We start from the raw sequence: 16,848 nt of genomic DNA, 5'->3' as shown, positions 1-16,848 counted from the left end.
GCCTGTTGACCACGTCTATGTTTTCTTTTGAAAAATTTGACATTATTTGATTGGATTATTTGTCTTTTGATGTTCAATTGTATAAGCTGTTGCTGTAGAATAAGACTTTTAAGACGTGGATGCTGATGTGGAATCATATCTAAAGATATTGTGGCCATAAATCAGTTCAGTTCAGTCACTCAGTTGTGTCCGACTCTTTGTGACCACATGGACTGTGGCACCTCAGGCCTCCCTGTCCATCACCAACACCCGGAGCTTACTCAAACTCATGTCCATCGAGTCAGTGATGCCATCCAACCATCTCATCCTCTGTCGTCCTCTTCTCCTCCCACCTTTAATCTTTCCCAGCATCAGGGTCTTTTCCAATGAGTCAGCTCTTCAAATGAGGTGGCCAAGGTATTGGAGCTTCAGCTTCAGCATCAGTCCTTTCAATAAATATTCAGGACTGATTTCCTTTAGAATGAACTGGTTGGATCTCCTTGCAGTCCAAGGGACTCTCAAGAGTGTTCTCCAACACCACAGTTCAAAAGCATTTATTCTTCACTGCGCAGCTTTGTTTATAGTCCAACTCTCACATCTACACATGACTACTGGAAAAACCATAGCCTGGACTAAATGGATCTTTGTCGGCAAAGCAATGTCTCTGCTTTTTAATATGCTGTCTAGGTTGGTCATAGTTTTTCTTGCAAGGAGCAAGCATCTTTTAATTTCATAGCTGCAGTCACCATCAGCAGTGACTTTGGAGGTCAAAGAACTAAAGTCTGTCACTTTTTTCATTGTTTCCCCATCTATTTGCTGTGAAGTGATGGGACTGGATGCCATGATCTTAGTTTTCTGAATGTTGAGTTTTAAGCCAACTTTTTCACTCTCCTCTTTCACTTTCATAAGAGGCTCTTTAGTTCTTCTTCATTTTCTGCCATAAGGGTGGTGTCATCTGCATATCTGAGGTTATTGATATTTCTCCCTGCAATCTTGATTCCAGCTTGTGCTTCATCCAGCCTGACATTTTGCATGATGTACTCTGCATATAAGTTAAATAAGCAGGGTGACAATATACAGTCTTGATGTTCTCCTTTCCCTATTTGGAACCAGTCTGTTGTTCCTTGTCCAGTTCTAATTGTTGCTTCTTGACCTGCATGTAGATTTCTCAGGAGGCAGGTAAGGTGGTCTGGTATTCCCATCTCTTTAAGAATTTTTCAGTTTGTTGTGATCTACACAGTCAAAGGCTTTGGTGTAGTCAATAAAGCAGAAGTAGGTGTTTTTCTGGAACTCTCTTGCTTTTTTGATGATCCAAAGGATGTTGGCAGTTTGATCTCTGGTTCCTCTGCCTTTTCTAAAACCAGCTTGAACATCTGTAAGTTCAGGGTTCACATACTGTTGAAGCCCAGGTTGGAGGATTTTGAGCATTACTTTGCTAGCGTGTAAGATGAGTGCAATTGTGCAGTAATTTGAACATTCTTTGGCATTGCCTTTCTTTGGGATTGGAATTAAAACTGATCTTTTCCAGTCCTGTGGCCACTGCTGAGTTCTCCAAATTTGCTGACATTCTGAGTGCAGCACATTCACAGCGAAGTCAAGTAGGCCTTACTTAGGAAGCATCACTACAAACAAAGCTGGCGGAGGTGATGGAATTCCAGTTGAGCTATTTCAAATCCTAAAAGATGATGCCGTGAATGTGCCCATATATAATTTATCTTTAAATTTATCTAAATTCTTATAAATGTCTCAGAGTTCATTTTAAGGCAATACATCAACATGTTCACTTTAATATAGTGTTTAAAATATATTTAAAATATTGTTTATAAACTCTTTATTAGTATCAAGTAGAAATAATTTATACCTTTATTATGGTAAGGTATAATCTTAAATTGTTAAATGACTCCCCAAATCAGTTTCTTGTCACAGAGGATTATATGTTATTACCAGACAACTTTGCCTCTTGTTAAAGAGAAATAAATCATTGCACAAGTCTCAAAAGTTTTGTGAAAATAAATATTTAGGAAAGTAAACCATAGGTATAATTAAATCCAAATGAAATACATTAATTACTGGAGAAGTAGCTATTACTCTGACCATCAACATTGGTATAAGAAGTAAACAGTTTAACTTTATAGGGTAATGTATCCATCTTGTTGGGAACGATACCTGTGATTTTGAGAATGGAGACTCCATACTTCCCTCTTTAGATCCTAAGTAACCTGGAAAACCCAAATATTACTAGTCTCTTGATTCTAAAAAAGTGGATTTCCGTCTCTGCTCTTCAGTATTTCACCAATGCAATTATTTATGAATATTGTGAGAATCAATTAATAAAGTCATATTTGGAAAGCTTTTGTCTTTTAGACCACTTACATCACTAATGGTAGGATTTTTTCCAAACCAAATGTTTTTCCTCTCAAAACTGTCTATTTTTGTACCATCACTCTCTCTTCCTATATATTTTTAATAAGATTTGTTTCAAACTATGAAATGCATGCTTACTGTAGGAAATTTGAATAACATATAAAATTAAAGGAAAAATACCCATAATTCCTCCAGAAGTTTTTGAAAAATTTTCAATTTTTGGTCCAGAATTTTGGTGAAATAATCTCAGTCTGAACAAGATACGGTACATCTTTTTTTCAGTGCTATGGGGAAAAAAATCTTTAAAAGAACTCACTCAGGCTTTTGGCAAATTTGGTTAACAATAATGGACTCTTTTATGGTTAATTGCATCCAGTTCCCTTACTAGGAAAGCAACAGAGGTATTATCTCACAAGTACAGTTGAATTCTACGAACAAAGCTAGTGGAAGTGCTGGAATTCCAGCTGAGTTACTTCAAATCTTGAGATGATACTGTTAAAATGTTGCACTCAATATGCCAGCAAATTTGGAAAACTCAGCAGTGGCCGCAGGACTGGAAAAGGTCAGTCTTCATTCCAATCCCAAAGAAGGGCAATGCCAAAAAATGTTCAAACTACCACACAATTGCACTCATTTCACATGCTAGCAAAGTAATGCTCAAAATCCTTCAAGCTAGGCTTCAACAATACATGAACTGAGAACTTCCAGATGTACAAACTACATTTAGAAAAGGCAGAGGAATCAGAGCCCAAATTGCGAACATTTGTTGGATCATGAAAAAAGCAAGAGAATTCCTGAAAAACATATACTTCTGCTTCATTGACTATGCTAAAGCCTTTGACTGTGTGAATCACAACAAACTGTGGGAAATTCTTAAAGAGATAAGAATACCAGACCACCTTACCTGCCTCCTGAGAAACCTGTATCCAGGTCAGGAAGCAACAGTTAGAACTGAACATGGAACACTGGACTGGTTCAAAATTGGGAAAGGAGTACATCAAGGCTGTGTATCCTCACTCTGCTTATTTAACTTATATGCAAAGTACCTCATGCAAATGCTGGGCTGGACGAAGCACAAGCTGGAATCAAGATTGCTGGGAGAAATATCAATAACCTCAGATATGCAGATGATACCACCTTAATGGTAAAAAGAGAAGAGGAACTAAAAAACCTCTCAATGAAGGTGAAAGAGGAAAGTGAAAAAGTTGGCTTAAAGCTCCACATTCAAAAAACTAAGATCATGGCATCTGGTCCCATCACTCCATGGCAAATAGATGGGGGAAAATGGAAACAGTGATAAATTTTATTTTCTTGGGCTCCAAAATCACTGCAGACGGTGACTGCAGCCATGATATTAAAAGACGCTTGCTCCTTGGAAGAAAAGCTATGAAAAATCTAGACAGTGTATTAAAAAGCAGAGACATCACTTTGCTGACAAAGGCTTATATAGTCAAAGCTATGGTTTTCCAGTAGGCAAGTATGGATGTGAGAGTTGGATCCTAAAGAGGGCTGAGCACCAAAGAATTAATGTTTTCAAACTATGGTGCTAGATAAGACTCTTAGGAATCCCTTGGACAGCAAGGAGATCAAACCAGTCAATCCTAAAGGAAATCAGTCCTGAATAGTCATTGGAAGGCCTGATGCTAAAGCTGAAGTTCCAATACTTTGGCCACCTTATGCAAACAGCTGATTCATTGGAAAAGACCCTGATGCTGGGAAAGATTCAGGGCAGAAGGAGAAGGGGGCAACAGCAGATGAGATGGCTGAATGGCATCATCAACTCAATGAACATGAGACTGACCAAACTCCAGGAGGTAGCGAAGGACAGGGAAGCCTGGCATGCTGCAGTCCATGCTGTCACAGAGAGTTGGACATGACTGAGTGACTGAACAACAATTGAACAGCGGTTGGTTTCAGAAAATTAAACTCTAGAATTTTTATTTCACACCACTGTAGGACTTTCTTCTCCACAAATATATATTTTTGAAAAAAATTTTAAATATTTGACTGTACTGATTCTTAATTGCAGCATGCAGGATCTTTAGTTGTACCATTGCAATATGTGGGATCTAGTTCCCTGCCCAGGAATAGAACCTGGGCCACTTGTGTCTTAGCCACTGGACCACCAGGGAAATCATTTTAATAGATGTGTCAATGATAACTATTCCTTATAGAAAGCCTTATCAGGAAGATTACCTGGAACAAGAAATGGCAACCCACTCCAGTATTCTTGCCTGGGAAATCCCATGGACAGAGAAGCCTGGCAGGCTACAGTTCATGGGGTCACAAAGAGTGGGATTTGACTGAGCAACTAAGCAACAACAACATTTAATAATATAATCTTTGTATCAACTTTAGTAGTAAATTAGCACTAGTCTCACTTTACCAAACAGAAGTCCGAAGGCAGAGATTTTGGGTGGTAATGTGGGAATCTGAGGGGATTTGAACACTGTTCTCTCTGCTTCAAAAGGCATCCTTTCCACCACAGCCCAACACCTCACAATATCAATAATAATATTGGCATTGTTATTTAATATCAATAATATTATGCAAGAATACTGGAGTGGGTTGCCATTTTCTTCTCCAGGAGATCTTCCTGACCCAGGGATTGAACCTGGGTCTCCCACATTGTAGGCAGATGCTTTACCATCTGAGCCACCAGGGAAGCAACCTATTTAATATCAATAATATTAAAGAGGTAATATCCTAGCATATAAAACTTTGTTTTATGATTATCTTCCCAAAATAGTGTTTAAAATTTGGATAGGTGTTTTAAAGGCAGGAATACTTTAAGGCAATTTGTACATACTGTTGATCGCTTTCCTCAGTGAGATTATTCAAATTATAATTCAGTCCATAGAGAATGAGGCTTCCTGCTCCACTGTTCCCTTCATAAAAATCTTGGTTAATTTAATAGATGAAAACTGATTCTTTGTGGCAAAGTTTAAAATTGTTTTGATTGCTATAATTTACTGTGTTTTAATACCTCTATTCTCCATTCTACAGAGTGAAACTCACAGGAAGGCTGGCTAAGTTTTTGAACTAGAAATGGGAAAATAGGGGAATGGTCTTTAGACTTTTCCCTTTATTTATTCAATGGCTATCTAGCTCCTATTCTGGGTCAGGTGTTGCGCTAGTGTTCAGGATATAAAGATGAAAGCCCATCCCTGACCTCAAAGAACTTGTGAACTAGCAAGAGAAACCGACATAAATAGACTACAGTATAGAGTGACTGGCACTGTGACCAAGGTAACACAGAGGAAGATGCTTTGAACAACACAGAGGAGGGCATGTAAACCCTTTTTGGAGATGCTGAGGCCAGAGCTCCACTTTGAAGAGAAGCAGAAGTTAGCCAGCTTTTTCCTGACCTCTCCAACCAGAATTAATCACTGTTCCTTTACTGAAGTGTAGTGTACTTATTTGTTTCCACGTCTCTCACTTGGCTGATCTTCTTGATGGGGAGGGACTATACCCCTAATTAGCCTAGGACAGTGCCCCAAAAGTAGTAGGAATGCAGTTAACATTTGTTGAGTTATTTTGAAATTCTACCCATGAAGCTATTTCCTCCCACACCTTCCTGTTGACATTTATATAAATATGTGTGGTTTTCCTTTATATGTAAAAATAATACCGTTCACCACATACCCTTCAGAGTGGCTAAAAGAAAGCATGGGAAATGGTAAGTGTTGGTGACAGATTTGGAGCAACTGAAATGATCATACATTATTGGAGGTAGTAGAAATTGGTACAGACACTTTGCAAAACTGTTGGCAGTAGCTACGAAAGCTGGGCATGTGGGGATTTCACTGGTAGTCCAGGGATCTGCCTTGCAATGCAGGGCACACCGGTCTGATCCCTGGTTGGGGAACTGGGATCTCACATGCCATGGGGCAACTAAGGTGCATGCTCACCAGAACTACTGAGCCCACATGCTCTAGAGCCCATGCTCCACAATGCAGCAGGAGAAGTCCACACACATTGCAACTAGAAAAAGCCCATGCCTCAAGTAGAGAAAGCCTACCCAGAGCAGCCAAAAAGAGAGAAAGAGAGTAGAATCACTAAAAAAAAAAAGATGCTGCTTCATGGATGGACCTAGAGATTGTCATACTGAGTAAAGTAAGTAATAACACAGAGAATGACAAATATCATATGGTATTGCTTATACATAGAATCTAAAAAATATTATACAAATGAACTTATTTACAAAACAGAAACAGACTCACAGACTTAGAGTATGAACTTCCGGTTACCAGGGGAGAAGGGAAGGGATATTTAGGGAGTTTGAGATTGACACGTATGTGCATGCACACATGCCTGCCTGCATGCCAAGTTGCTTCAGTCCTGTCCAGCTCTGTGCAACCCTATGAACTAGAGCCCACTAGACTCCTCTGTCCATGGGATTCTCAAGGCAAGAATACTGGGAAGTTCTCCTATTGGAGGGCATGACATGTACACATTGCTATATTTAAAATAGATAACCAACAAGGACCTACCGTATAGCACAGGGAACTCTGCTAAATATTATGTAACATCTTAAATGGGAAAAGAATTAATAAAGGATTCCACATTTAAGAGAGAGAGACAAATAAAGCTGGGTGGTACCTCTTAAGCCAACAGTTTCATTCTTAGGAACAAGTTCAACACAAATGCATCCACATGTTCATCAAAAGTCATATTTTCACCAAAAACAGTCCTATTCATAATGTCTCCAGTCTAGAAAACACACAGATGCTCATCAGCTGTAGAAGGGGTAAACTTATTGTGGTATGGTCATATCACAATGAAAAAGAATCTACACTTCACAATATGAAGGAATTTCATAAGAATAATTTTGAAGGCAAAGAGTTAGTTTTTTAAAAAGAACTTATTGTATGATTAGTTTTATGTAAAGAATAAAAATAGGCAAAAATCTTCTATGCTCAAGAAGTCAGGAAAGGTCTGTAAGTAGTGGAGGGTTAGTAACTATGATGGAATAGGCAGGGGGAGCTCTTTGGGTGCGGGTCAAGTTCTGTTTCTTAATCTGGGTTCTGGTTACCTATATTCAGCTTATGCCCTTTTATGTATATGTATTATACCTAAATAGTTTTTCTTAAAAAAAATACATCTTATTGAAAGAAAGCTGAAAAATACATAAATGTTTTAAAATTTTCAAGTCACCCACAATCTACTACCTAGAAATTACTATTAACATTTTGATTATTTCCTTCTGGTCTTTTTCTGAAGCCACAGTGCTTGCGGATCTCCTTCCCCTCTTTACTCCCCACATATTTACACACACACACACACACACACACACACACACACACACACACACACACACACACACACATTTTATTAAATTAGATTCACTCCACTTAGTTCTACATCTAATTTTTTAATTTTTACGGAAAGTTAATCCGGATAATCAAACATTCGTTGCAACCATGTTTTCAGACTGTTGCAATGCAGTGCATCAAATATAAATATATATATGGTGTGTAAGGGCTTCTCTGGTGGCTCAGCTGATAAAGAATCTCTGCAATGCGGGAGACCTGGGTTCGATCCCTGGGTTGGGAAGATCCCCTGGAGAAGGGAAAGGCCACCCACTCCAGTATTCTGGCCTAAAGAATTCCATGGACTGTATAGTCCATGGGGTCACAAAGAGTCAGACACGACTGAGCGCCTTTCATTTTCATGGTGTGTATATATAAAATATTCCTAATATATGTTCCTAGAAGACAGTATGTGTGAATATATAAGTGTGTATATACATGGCATGTGTATATATAAAATATCCCTACTACATAACAACATATATTCCTAGAAAAGAGTACATGTATATACACATACATATAAGCTACTGGGTCATGAATATTCTCTAAGCTCTGCATTCATTTTGTATTTCTTTCCCAAAAGGTTGCATTGACAAGGTGTTAGAGCTCCTATATCAAGATCCAACCCCAGGTTGCTTATTATTACTCGTTGTTAAAAGGGTGGAATTTAAAACAAGACTAAAGAATCTGCAATTTGCACCCATCTGACGCGCTCCACAGGAATGTGTCCCCCTCATTCCTTTCAGTTCGAGGGGTCCCTGCGCCTCGGCCCCCGCAGTGCATCCGCGCCTGCGCAGGAACCCCCAGCACCGCCCGCCACTCGGTTGCCGTGGGAACAGCTGGGCACTGCGGTGCCCGGAGACCTAGCAGTGAGCGGTACCGAGGCCCCGGCATGGAGCTGCCGGATCCGGTCCGCCAGCGGCTGGGAAACTTCAGCCGGACCGTGTTCAGCGACTCCAACCGGACCGGGCCGGAGTATAACGAGGGTCCGGGTGAGTGGCCGAGGCCCAGCGCAGGGCGTGTGGCCCGCGGAGGACCTGGCGCGGGGTTTGGAATGGCCAGATTTTGCCCGGACCTAAGATGGCCGTTTGGCCTTCGGCTGGTTCTCCGCAGTGCGGGAAACGCCCTGGAGGAGGGGCCGGGCCGCTGGCTGGGACCGGGATCAGACACACGGACTGTGATACCGAGCTGGTCCCGGGCTGATCATGCTGCGACCTAACCGGCCAGTTGCAAGAGGGGTGGCTGAGGTGGCGCTGGCATTCCTCAAAAAATAAATAATATAAAGCCACCTTCGCAACCCGCGTCCGGTGCCTTGCGTCCGAGAAGGCTTACTTCCTTGCTTTTCATCTACGGCCTCCGCCCTGGCTTTTCTGCCCTAAATGGAGTGAAAAGGGCCCACGCAATCTCCCCTTCCATTCCTCCCCCCTCCCCCCTTCCCCCCGCTCCCCGGTAAAATATCTTTTCCTTTTCTTCTTTCCTAGTAGAACAGGTACTTGCCATAAGTCCATTTTCTGGCAGAAGACATAGAAGGTTTTTTTTTTAACGAGTTATTTTAAACGTTCTCCAATCCGGAATGGCAGCTGCCACGCTAGCATCGCCTTTAACAAAACTCGCCGTCTCCCCACTTTCTCCTTCCCCTCCCCTGTATATATATAACTCTTGACCCAAATCAAGTAACAAAATACCACGATGCCGCATTTGATGTGACAAGTGACAACGCAGTTTTCTGCAAAACAGTTTAACCCTCTTAAAATCATGATGATAGACAACATACTGTCAACCACACCCACGCAGCTTTTATCACTGAACTGTGCTGGGAAATAGAAATCTTTTCCTCTTGCTTGGTTCAGGGATTTTTCAAAGGGAATAGAGAAAAGTCATTTGCCACCGTTTCAATTTTTCACCCTAACCACTTGACTCTCCCTCCCAGTTTAGGGCTGGTCACGATTTAGGATGTACAGAGAAAAACATAATGTGAAAAATTAGGTTATTACGTTTCTGATTCTAAAGCCAGGGCACTGGCTTCTGATTCTGAAGCTTAACAGTCACTAAAATCTGATGATGTAAAGTATCAGGGGTTTTCTGTAAGGGGCCAGATAGTAAATACTTAATACTGTGCAGGCCATAGGTCTCTGTGGCAGTTATAGATAATGATAACGGAATAGACATGGCAGTATTCCAATAAAACTTTATTTATGGACACTAAAGTTGAAATTGCATGATTTTCAGTGTAACAAAATACTACTGACACTTCCCCCAACCATTTAAAAATCTGAAAAGGCCATTTTTAGCTCACTTGCTCTACAAAAACAGTTAGTTGGCTGGTAGTTTGCCTACTCCTGATTTATATTACATAGTGTTTTAATTTGAATTCCATTTACAGAACTCAGCTTGTACTTTTGCAAAATTTAATAACTTCATGTCTTGAGCTTTCAAGGTTCATTTACATATTAACTTGATTTTCAGCTGAATGATTTAAGTTTGATCTGCTGAAATATAGACATAGCATATCTCTTTAGATGCTCGTGTACAGAATTCTTAACATAAAAGCTTATTTGCAAAATTTTACTACGGTTCTTGCTTTGAAGGTATTAAAATTTTCAGTTTGACTAATTTGTTATTTTTCCACCTTTTCTTCTTTGTGGATCTAAAGTACATTTGATTATTTGTACTGTAATTACAAGGGTATATTATGACCATGTTCACAGCTGACCTAGAGTTTTACTGTTGTCATGAAAAAAATCCTAGGGGAGTGAGTTACCTTCAGATTTTAAGAATGCATTCCTTTATCAGTGATAATTTAATAAATAGGTACAAGCAAAAGTATATCATCATAATCAGGGATATTCTTAGAACTAAAGGAAAATCCTTGCTGTGAGAGACCATAATAATTTTATATTTTAAAATTGTTAAATGATAGATATACTCAGCTGTGGAGAAAAAGAAATAATCTGTTTATAAGAAATTTGTCTCAGAGCCTTTGTAAATTCTTTCATTTCAAGCAGTGGATTTCAAAATACTTATCTACTCTTAAATTGTTAGAATTTAGTCATATTTAGGATACATTTGTAGGGGTCAGTTTTAAAAATCAAATTCTTAATTTACAACCTTTCTCTGTTACATGAAAACAAAAGGTACTATGTAATCAGCCTTCTGTTCAGTTCAGTTCAGTTGCTCAGTCGTGTCCAACTCTTTGCGACCACATGGACTGCAGTATGGCAGGATTCCTTGTTCATCACCAACTCCCAGAGCCTCCTCAAATTCACGTCTATTAAGTAGGTGCAATCTTGATTCCAGCTTGTGCTTCATCCAGCCCAGCATTTTGCATGATGTACTCTGCATAGAAGTTAAATAAGCAGAGTGACAATACACAGCCTTGACGTACTCCTTTCCCGATTTGGAGCCTGTCTGTTGTTTCATGTCCAGTTCTAACTGTTGCTTCTTGACCTGCATACAGATTTCTCAGGAGGCAGTTCAGCCTAAGATAAATGAAATTCCTGTGTCACAAAGGGCTACACTGGCAATGTCCTTATAAGAATATGTTTTCATTCATTCACTCTGCTTATTCATATTTGGTATTTACCATTTGTAAAGCAACATGCTAGGTTCTGCGAGGGTCTTAAATTTGGGTAGAATGTGGCCTGTGCTTACAGTCAGCCTGTGTATAAATAAAAGAGAAGGAAAGGGACTGATATTTATCGAGTGCCTACTCAGTGCCAGGCATAGTGCTCGGGTGAAGTAATTTATATTACCTTTAATTCTCAAGCAATCTGTGAGGTAATTTTAATGTTACCATTTTACAGATGAAGAAATTAAGGCTCAAAGAGGTTAAATAATTTATCCTAAGTCTGGTATCCAGAGTTCTGAGGGAGTTTGGGGAGCTTTGGGTTTACTTGGACTCCGAAAGTCATGATCAGACTGTGTCTCTAGTGAAGGGAGTATGATTCTTTGCTAACACTTCTTACACACAGGTTAGCATGATAAGTACCTAGAGGGGAAGGAGATTTCCACTGGAGTGGGGAATGTGATCAAGAAAGGACTTATGGAAAAAGTGGCTTTGAATTGGGTGTGAATGAACAGGTGGTATTAGGGTATGCTGAAAGAGATGTGTGTCTAATTATAATTTGGGGGAGGGGTTGGTTTTGCATGATTAGTTTATACCTGAGAAATTCAGTTCAGTTCAGTCGCTCAGTTGTGTCTGACTCTTTGCGACCCCATGGACTGCAGCATGCCAGGCTTCCCTATCTATCACCAATTCCAGAGCTTGCTCAAATTAGGTTCATCCAGTTGGTGATGCCATCCAACCATCTCATCCTCTGTCATCCCCTTCTCCTCCTACCTTCAATCTTTCCCAGCATCAGGGTCTTTTCCAGTGAGTCAGTTCTTCGCATCAGGTGGCCAAAGTATTGGCACTTCAGCTTCAGCATCAGTCCTTCCAATGAATATTCAGGACTGATTTCCTTTAGGGTGGACTGGTTTGATCTCCTTGCTGTCCAAGGAACTCTCACAGGTCTCCAACAACACAGTTCAAAGGCATCAGTTCTTCGGCACTCAGCTTTCTTTACGGTCCAACTTTCACATCCATACATGACTACTGGAACAACCATAGCTTTGACTAGACGGACCTTTGTTGGCAAAATTACATCTCTGCTTTTTAATACGCTGTCTAGGTTGGTCATAGCTTTTTTTTCCAAGGAACAAGCATCTTTTAATTTCATGGATGCAGTCATGTTATGTATTTCATGTGTTCATTTCATAGGCTCTTTACAGGTGGCTCAGTGGTAAAAGAATCCAACTGCCAATACAGGAAACTCAGGTTCGATCCCTGGATTGGGATGATCCCCTGGAGAAGGAAATGGCAACCCACTCCAGTATTCCTGTCTGGGAAATCCCATGGACAGAGCCTGGTGGGCTACAGCCCATGGGGTCGGAAAGAGTCGGACACAACTGAGCACAGGCACCACTTACATAAAACTCTTAACAAAGGGGGTAATGATTATTATAGTCATCTGTTCAGTAGTATTCATATTGACATTCTACATTTATACCAGTAGTACGCAAAAAAAGTCATCAGACAGTAACCGAAGGTGATAAAGTAAAAATGTGAAAATATGTAAAGTAAAAATAGAAAAATATGAAACATGCCCCCAAGTAGCAAACATAGGAACGAAATAGTAGTAGTATTATGGCTATTTTCTTTCACTGTCAATGATTATTGTTATTGTGTCCAACTCTTTTGTGACACCATGGGCCATAGTCCACCAGGCCTCTCTGTCCATGGGACTTCCCAGGCAAGAACACTGGAGTGGGTTGCCATTTCCTTCTCCAGGGGTCAATGATTATAAATAGGCTTACAATTTGGAGTTTTGTTGAGCTGAAACTATAGCTAGTAATTCTAAGGAACTAAAGGATGTACAGGGCATAGAGCAGGAGTAAGAGTTTGTTCCTTTTCTCTCTGTTTTCTTCTGTAGATAATGAAATGGTTTCCAGTTTGGCACTGCAGATGTCACTTTATTTTAACACTTACTTTTTCCCACTTTGGTGGGTGAGCAGCATTATGATGCTTCAGATGAAGGTAAATGTGTGCTTTACTACTTCTCCCTGGCATTGTTACCTTGTCAGTAAAATTAAAATTTATTCATATGTTTTTAAAATCTCAGGTCAGTCTTACTATATGGGAGACTTTTTGTTTATTTTTGTTTTTTCAGTATTCCATCTTGCCTGATTACTACAAGTTCATTGTGGTCACCATTATCATCCTAATAACTTTAATTGAAGCTATCAGGTTGTATCTGGGCTACATGGGGAACCTTCAGGAGAAGGTAGGCTCTTCTTTCCTTTCTCTCAGTGCTACACATAAATGCAGTTAAGACTTTGCCAACAAGAAAAGGCAGTGAGATGTGGAAGGAGCAAAGGCCTGTAGGTAAGGCCTAGCTCCAGCTTCACCACGGCTGTCACTGTGGTCTGTTTGCTTACTCTCTTGAACCTTGGTTCCTTCACTTATAAAATTGGGGGACTATTCACTTCACAGATTTGTTAGGATTATATTAAATAATTTATATATAGCACCTGAACATAGTAAACTCTTAATTAGTGATCATTTTCCCTCTTCCCAGTAGTCTTGAAAATACTTGGTCATTAAACATGATGATTTGGATTCTGAATAAGAAAACTGGGGAAAATGGCACACTCATCTTCTATGCGAGGCACATGTTTTCTGAGTCATCATGCTGCCTAAGCACTTACAGTTACCAGAACTGAGTGATAATGCCTAAAGATTTCAGTGTTCTTCCAGGCCCTTCATAATTAAGCCCCACCCAGCCTACCCCACTGTATTTTGTGCTTTTTCCTAACACAAACATCCATTCCAGGCTGATGTGTTGTTTCCCAGTCACATTCTTTCCACATTGTTGCTTACTTAAGTTCTTGCCTCTTCCTCATTTTATCTTAACTTGAAAAGCCTACCTCCTTGAATTATTTCTTTTAGCTACCCTGTTTACTCTGTTAGAGCAGTTAGTCTGTTACTCTAAGTGGTACGTACGTTTCATTATTCACTCAAGTGTAGGAGTCTAGGACTGTCACATAAGTTCGTTTTCTCTTCCAGTCTAGATGGTAAGTTCTGAGGACAAGGACCACACTATACTACTTTTGAATTACAGAGCTCAAAATGTAGGTTCACAGTAGTATCACTTGCTTATCGATACAAGCAGAAGATGGCACTTCACTGGTCTGATATTTGTGGTGTGTGTCATTGCAGGTTCCTGAGTTGGCTGGCTTCTGGCTTTTGAGCCTTCTGTTGCAGTTGCCTTTAACTCTTTTCTTGCTCTTCAATGAGGGCCTAACAAATCTGCCCTTGGAGAAAGCAGTACATATCATCTTCACTATATTCCTTACTTTCCAAGTTGTTTCAGCATTTCTTACCTTGAGGAAAATGGTAAATCAGCTGGCAACTCGTTTCCACCTCCAAGACTTTGACCGGCTGTCTGCAAGCCGAGGAGACATGCGAAGAGTGAGGTCCTGTATAGAAGAGATTTGACCCGGTGCTGTTGAATAAGCATCTGGAAGATTATTCTAGAAGACTGCAGGAAAACACCAGAGGGCTAACACAAAAAAAAGGATAAAGCAAGTGTTTTGAACTGTATACTCTCTGGCTCTGAAATTCCAAGGTTGGACACAATGCTAAGACTGTCTGTACATCGCATAAAAGCAGTAAATCAACCCTAAAGCCTCCATGTTATCTACCTGATGTCAAATATCTTAATTTTTTGTTGTTGTCCACTTTTTCAGGTGTGTAGAGATCTGTATTGGTGGCATTACATCTTTACTGTAATATCTCCAGTTAGTACCTGTAACTGGAAATGTGTGTATTTCTTTTAATATTGTTAGCCTATCCATGTTTTGGCAGTACGCATGAAGTATGTGGAGATGCTGGTCAGTACTGTGATGTATTAGACTACATTTGTAAACTGAGACACCAAATTTTCATGTCTGCTACGGTCTTAGCTATTATACTGAGGTTAAGAAGAAAGCAGGTGGATTGCGATGATATTTAGGAAATGTTTTTATCCTAAAATTGTTATTTTCATACAACCATGTTCTGTATTTATGGTGGTGGTGTGCAAAATGTCTTCACAATAAGTTATAAAATCTTTATGTTAAAGTATCTTTAGAAATCATTCTGTCTTTCACAGTTCTTTTGGGCTGTGGGTTTATTTTTATTATAAAGTTGCAAGAGAAAAGTACATGTATTTGAGAGCCATTTGCCACTCTCCTGGGTACATTAACCCTTATGATCTTATCTATTAAGTCATTATTCACTGAAGAACTGCTCATATCCAGTAAATTCACATGAAGATTGACCTGAGAATCAGGGTGCCTATTAACATATAGAGTTTGGATGGCCCAAGGTACTCATGATCATAAATGAGCATATTCCCTTGCTAATAGGAGAAACCTAGTTAAGGAAATTCTGTTAAGAACAAAGCTTGCTTGGGTATATCTGAACCATTATTTTTAAGTGACAGTTGGGTTGTCTTAAGGGATACAATATTTTCTTTCCTATAGGAAAATGTGCCTCTGTAAGTATTGTATTTACTGAGAGAGAGTTGTAGCTACATTAAAAATCATTTTTCCTGTCCTTCCTGTTTTGTGATTCATGCTTATCTTAGGATTTCCATGTTATGCCTTATTCATTTTTATATTGCTTAATTTTGAAAATGTTTTCACTTCCAACTCTTAATCACACCTTACCAAGTCTGTTTATGCTCTTTTTATTATTTCTGCTTTTTATTATTATATATAATGTTCAGTCACAGTTTTCTTCCCCCACGCACTGACTAATTAACCTTTGCCCTATACCAAAGCTGCCACTAGGTATATTCCAGTACTTTGAAATTCAAAATCAAATTCTGTTTGGATAGTTTATTAAAACGTATTTGTTTACATTTGTTTCCAGATAGGTGAGTTTATAAGAACACTAAATCTACATAACAGATAAAGTGATGATCAAGAAAGACTTTTTAACAATAGTTTCCAGAGTTTTATTTTAAATAGCAGAGCCTCTTGATACATTTAAACTTTAAGGTAAATCACTAAAAGTGTAAAGAATAATAAAAAAAATTTAATGACTAAATGGGGGGAAAATATATTTATTAAAAAATTTTTAAGTTTTTGTTGTAATAACTTTTGCTTAAAATGTAGATATAATGAGGGTAAAAAAAAAGAAACTAAGAAAATCAATTGAGAACATGACCAAGTCATTGGTTTTTCATGAAACAATAAAACCATGATTTTGTGTTAGTCTGAACCAATATTTTTTATTGGTGTATACATGGTGCTCTATGTAAGCATAGGAAAATTGAGATAGGAAAGACATTTCCATGTCAATACATTTGGAGTTTAGGCAATCTTTATTTTTATTTAATAAATTTGTTCCTCCTTAATTCCTATTGCATTTCCTCTCCAGGGTTCACAACACTGTTGTGAAGTTTTTTAGCTAGGAAATACTGAGCTTCACAAATACTTTGTCTTACACATATTTTTTTCTTTCAGGTGTTTTTTTCTAACTACAGACAAGGTAGATGTAAATTTTTGTACTTTGGAACGATTTTTAAAAATTGGATTTTAATCAACATACGTTTGAATGCCTACTACATACAAGGAATAGTGGAGAGTTCACAAACCAATGACTGAG

At 39.1% G+C, this 16,848-nt stretch overlaps 1 protein-coding gene and 1 long non-coding RNA gene across 5 annotated transcripts in view; one reads left to right on the top strand and one right to left on the bottom strand.

Annotated features, from left to right (window-relative positions):
* The window catches only part of TMEM17 (transmembrane protein 17), a 76,799-nt gene extending 61,007 nt beyond the window's left edge, over positions 1 to 15,792 (top strand). Inside the window, exons 1-4 of one of the 2 annotated variants that reach the window (XM_020891620.2) lie at positions 8,471 to 8,647; positions 13,127 to 13,230; positions 13,364 to 13,477; positions 14,413 to 15,792. In XM_020891620.2, coding sequence (XP_020747279.1) covers positions 8,548 to 8,647; positions 13,127 to 13,230; positions 13,364 to 13,477; positions 14,413 to 14,691 — 597 coding nt within the window. In that variant the 5' untranslated portion in view covers positions 8,471 to 8,547 and the 3' untranslated portion in view covers positions 14,692 to 15,792. Of the gene's footprint in view, positions 1 to 8,470; positions 8,648 to 13,126; positions 13,231 to 13,363; positions 13,478 to 14,412 lie in introns of those variants that run through there. The other variant, XM_070480146.1, reaches the window with a different exon arrangement.
* The window catches only part of LOC139039243 (uncharacterized), a 28,809-nt gene continuing 21,788 nt past the window's right edge, over positions 9,828 to 16,848 (bottom strand). For all 3 annotated transcript variants that reach the window (XR_011492582.1, XR_011492571.1, XR_011492577.1), the window contains 2 exons: positions 14,577 to 14,672; positions 9,828 to 11,134 (listed from right to left, as the gene is read on the bottom strand). This is a non-coding gene — a long non-coding RNA (uncharacterized lncRNA). The remainder of the gene's footprint in view (positions 11,135 to 14,576; positions 14,673 to 16,848) is intronic.

The sequence above is a fragment of the Odocoileus virginianus genome, chromosome 2 (assembly GCF_023699985.2).
Source record: "Odocoileus virginianus isolate 20LAN1187 ecotype Illinois chromosome 2, Ovbor_1.2, whole genome shotgun sequence".
NCBI classification, from domain to species: Eukaryota; Metazoa; Chordata; class Mammalia; order Artiodactyla; family Cervidae; genus Odocoileus; species Odocoileus virginianus.
The sequence above is the reverse complement of the archived record's forward strand: the minus strand, read 5'-3'. Positions and strand labels throughout refer to the sequence as shown.